This window comes from Papaver somniferum, chromosome 1 (genome assembly GCF_003573695.1).
Source record: "Papaver somniferum cultivar HN1 chromosome 1, ASM357369v1, whole genome shotgun sequence".
NCBI classification, from domain to species: domain Eukaryota; kingdom Viridiplantae; phylum Streptophyta; class Magnoliopsida; order Ranunculales; family Papaveraceae; genus Papaver; species Papaver somniferum.
Genome location: NC_039358.1, coordinates 203,526,008 through 203,531,161, shown reverse-complemented (window position 1 = coordinate 203,531,161; position 5,154 = coordinate 203,526,008). Strand labels below are relative to the sequence as shown.

Here is a 5,154-nt window from a genome sequence, read left to right as displayed (position 1 = left end):
AGTGGTATGACCGTTCATTTAGTCGGTATCTAGTTAAAGACTAGGGTTGTTGAGTGTATTATGCCGGCACATCTATGGCATTGGATTACATTTCTCAACCACATTTCTATAATACGTGTGGTTGGCTTATTTGTCAAGTCGAATCGAGTGTCAGTTGGGGTTGTTATATATAGGTTGTCTGTAACCTCTATTACTCTTACTCTATCTAGCCCATTCACTACCGTTCAAGCACTCTAAGATCCGAGAACTGCATGACACGATAAATCATTTGGCGCCAATAAAATAAAATAATATAAATCGTCTGGCACAAAAATCTCTCAGGAGTTATTTAATTTTGGATCGGTAACTAATCAAGTACAAAATTATATCGGACTCAAAATAATAAGTCAGAAATATGAACCGAATCAGACGTCCATTTAAGCATCAAAAAATGAAGGAAAAAAAATCTAGATTGGTCTAATTTACTGGTAGGGTCTCATTCCAGGTACGTAAATAATTAATTAACTGAAATTCACTTAGCGTAGGTGTAGTTAATCCATGGACGAAAGCAATATTGAAAGTCTTTGTGGCTAAAACAATAGGTTGGGCTAAGCACTAAATTTTTAGGGGGCTGTTTGTTATCGTCCCCCACCCCCTGGTTCCCTCACTGAGTTGATCTTTTCTTTTATTCAAAATATAAATAAGTAGTAAGGGTGTACGTTTGATCTGATTTTGCATTGGTCTTAGAAAAAGAAGTTTTTATTGGTTTCTTTTGTTAAGGGTGTACATGTTTTATGATCTACACACTATTACAGGACCTAGGAAAAACAAAAATTGTACAAAGCTTGTAGACCTAGCTGCTGAGTTACCAGAAGAATTCCATTCCGGCGTAAAACTAAAACCCATCTTTGATTAGTTTTCTAACCTGTTGGGTTTGATTTTGGAGCTATTCAAACAATACGATACATTTGTCTTTCCTATATTGACAAAGAGTAAATCCAATTTTAGCACCCAAAGCCTGGGCAGTCTTACAATTTTTAGGTGCTCTAGGCAAACGTGAGACTTATTCTTACTAAGTCAAAGGTACGGTTAGAATTTTAGTTTTGAGGGACGAATTTATGTATCTAAGCGATAAATTGGATACAATTGGTTAGATTTTAGTTTGTAAATTTGTTATTTGTCATAAAATAAGCCCCCAAATATTAGTTACTAATTTGAAAAATTAAAATATTAGTGACATTTATAGTTCATACATACACTTTACTAACAATTGTAAGTATTACTATATTACTGTTACAAAATGGTGTCTGTACAATTATAACTGTTACAATTTGTCTAATAGTTTTTTGTTTTGTTTTTTTTAAAGCATTATGCTATAAAATTGAAATTAACCAAGCATGTATCAAAATGAACATTTTGCACAATTTGCTATAAATCAGAGTCAATATCATTTCAAATTCTGCCAGCAAAATCACACTCAATGAACACATGCTACCGGCTATCAGAACTATTAAAAAAAGGGGACAAGCAGGAACTTTAGATCACCGAATATAAATTGCTGTCTAACTTGTATAAAGATCATAGAACTAAGATAAAATTACAGGTAGTAGATCCACTTTTCACTATAATATATATCCATGTGGGTGCTCATTAATGCGAAGTTTCTGAACACCTACCGTGAAATTAACAGGTTGCTTCCGGGATTCCAAGAAAATGACAGATGAAACTTTTTATACATAATCTTTATATTAGTTAATCTGATAATGGCGATTTTTGAATTAGTAAATCTCAACTTGATCATCAATAATTAAATTATAAGAATTCATGATTAATGGACTGGGCTTAATGCAGCATCAACTAAAATAACTGCATTTGCGAAAGGCACCAATTTCGCAAACAAGCGGCGCATCACATGGAGTTGTTTCGATTGTTTATACCTTTAGAAGACTTTGTAGATCAACTTGGGTTCCTTATAAATAAAAAGAAATTTCTGGATCAAAAGTATAGCAATCAACTGAATTTCAAACAAATGGCAAAAGCTCATTTCAGTTCTTCTCCTGCTTTCATCGGTTTTGTGATTGTTCTAGTGGCACTTCATCTCGGGTAACTTATAATCAATCTACCATTTTCTTCATTTCACTTTAGTTTCTTGTTTTGATAGTTCTCTTCCGCATCCGCTAACTTGCTAACTTATTATTTACCGCATTATAGAATAAAAAGTCACACATTAGCTCATTTTCCTGATACCCCAATTTGTATTTTCTTATCGTACTTAATCTCTTTTATGCAGAACTGTTAGTGCTTGGGTCTTGCTTTGCGATGAAAATAACGAAGATAATCGCAAAATAGGTGTATCAACCTGTGATAACTGTGAGACTAGTTGCCAGGACTACGTCTCACGAGGTCTTATCAGTGGGTTCAGTGACACACGGTGCAGTGGTAGTTTCCTTGAAGCCGTCGGTTTAGACTATTTTACTGATCATTTTTGCTCTTGTTGCGTATGAAAGCAACTTACTATAAACCCACTGCTGCAGCCACCGCCGCTCCCATGATATATCGTTACTGCCTACTGGGTCTGGCATAGCAATACTGATCTTCCATTGTTTTTTTTTTTTTTTTGTTTTTTCTTTTTATGATATCTGTTTCCTGTAATGGACAAATTTATCCTGCCTTGCAACATCCTATCTGCTTATGAATTTGAGTTAAAGATGTATGTTTCAAAATTTTCTTTACATATTTAATCTAAACAACAACCAGAAGGTCCTCAACCCTATAATAACAAGGATTCACAAAAAGATGCCTCCATCAAACCCAAGTGGTTTTCTGCACCACCCCTAGTTGCAGTATGTTACAAATTAACATTTACAATAATTTCAGTCATCTTACCCCTAGTTGCAGTATGCTACAAATTAACATTTACAATAATTTCAGTCATCTTCTTGCTTGCCATCGCTGAGATATACGAGTAAAAGGAAGAAGATATAGACACGCACAAAACTAGATTGAATACTACAAGATCTCTTCAATGGTAACGTGCCGTGAAGAAAACTACACATTAGCAAGTGATTAGCACGTGAAGAAAACTACACGTGTGCTGAATAGTAACAAACATGGTGACCCTTTGGAAAATAGCTGATGTCCTTGATTACCGTTTTGGGGTGCTCCAAGCAACTTAAAATATGAGGCCTTTATATAGGTTATCAAATCAAAGACGGAATTATATTTTCAGTTTAGGGGAAGATACGTCAATATATTTAACGCGACAACTTTGAACTGTCTATGCGGCCGAAGGACGTTAAAAATTTTAAGCGTTTTTGGTTGGACTTTGGGGTTTTAAGCTCGTAAATTAAGATAAAATACGCCTAAAATGGGATGCTGATTCATAAGATAAAAACTTAGTAACGGTTGTATATATGTTTCAAAACATTAGCAATAACTGTAACAAAACAGTTTCGTAACACTTAGGGATTGTGCTACGTGTTTGCATTGGATTGTTTCAAAGTTTGCATTATTAATTGATAGATAGATTGTCATAGTAAGTAACATTGAGTCCTTGGATCACTCTATGACAGATGTGTTTACTATCTACATGGACACAAATGGTTTTAAGGAACACCTGAGTGAGGATGTCAAGGGAATGTTGAGCTTATATGAAGCTGCACATTTAGCTTCAGAAGGTGAAAGCATACTAGAGGAGACCATACTATTCACAAAAAGAAAACTCTCTGAAGGGATCAACAACAATGTAGAACTTAGAAATCAAGTAAAAAGCTCCCTGGAGATTCCATTGCATTGGAGGATGGAGAGATCAGAAGCTAGGTGGTCCATCAATGAATATAAAGATGCACAAGATATGAACCGTGTTTTCTTGAAATTGGCTGAATTAAATTTCAATATATACCAAGCCACACACCAGGAAGATCTTCGAAATATGTCAAGGTATTGTTATACTCCAGATGATGTCTCTTTGTGGACATAGCTTCCAAATTTACTTATGCACACAATATTGCTATTTGGCTAGGTGGTGGAGGAGTCTCGGTGTCGCTAGCAAACTGAATTTCGCAAGAGACAGGCTAGTTGGGAGTTTCTTATTTAGCATTGGGATTTCAGCAGAGGCAAAGAGCCAACGTTGCACAGAATGGCTCACAAAAGTCATGAATTTTGTGCTAATTATTGATGATATATACGACGTTCATGGTTCATTAGAAGAACTCGAGATATTTGCCGATGTCGTTGAAAGGTAATAATATGTTATGAAGGTCTAAAACTTCCTTATCATGCGCCCAAATTTATCATCAATTTATATTGCATTCAGGTGGAATACCAAGGACATGGAAAAGCTACCGATCTATATGAAAATATGTTTCTTAGCGCTTTACAATACAACTAACGAAATGGCTTTTGAGGTACTGAAAGACCAAGGCCACGACATCTTACCTTACTTAACCAAATCAGTAAGTTGCTTCTTAATGTCACAACTCTCGAATAATAAAAGTATCACTTTTTAAGGGATGCAAGAAGTACTGATTAAGACAAAACTATTGTGATACTTTAGTGGGAAAATTTCATAAAAGCGATGCTAGTAGAGGCGAGGTGGTGTAACAAGGGATATACACCGACGGTTGAGGAATATTTGTCAAACGGCTGGCTTTCCTCATCTGGTTCGGTGTTTCTAGTTCATGCATTTTTCGCAACCAAACAACGAATCACAACTGATGTTCTACGAGCTCTAGAAGACAATCATAATCTTTTGTATTGCGCTTCCATGATTTTCCGACTTTCCAATGATCTTGCAACTTCGTCGGTAAGAAAATTCTAGTTAGCGTAACATTTTTGTTGACAAGATTAATTTTATGGGGTGATCTTAATGTTTTTGAAATGGTCATGCAGGCGGAGATAGAAAGAGGTGATGTCTCCTCATCAGTACATTGTTACATGCGTGAAATGAGCAGTTCCGTAGAGGATGCACGTTTGTATATAAGTGGACTTATCATGGATACATGGAAGAAAATGAACGAGTCTATCATCGACACAACATTCGATCTTCCTTTTATTCGCATAGCTTTAAATCTTGCACGAACAGCAATGTTTTTCTATCAATATGGGGATGGGCTTGGAGTTGAAGACGGTAAAAGTAAAGATCATGTTTTATCTTTGATTGTTAATCCAATATAA

General features: G+C 35.5%; 1 protein-coding gene across 1 annotated transcript; it reads left to right on the top strand.

The window, feature by feature from the left end:
• The first annotated feature begins 3,544 nt into the window (after window positions 1-3,544).
• LOC113358522 ((-)-alpha-terpineol synthase-like) lies at window positions 3,545-5,154 on the top strand. The gene is made up of 5 exons (XM_026602119.1): window positions 3,545-3,918; window positions 4,001-4,219; window positions 4,295-4,433; window positions 4,535-4,783; window positions 4,870-5,154. The coding sequence occupies exons 1-5, from the start codon at window positions 3,545-3,547 to the stop codon at window positions 5,152-5,154; spliced, it is 1,266 nt and encodes a 421-aa protein (XP_026457904.1).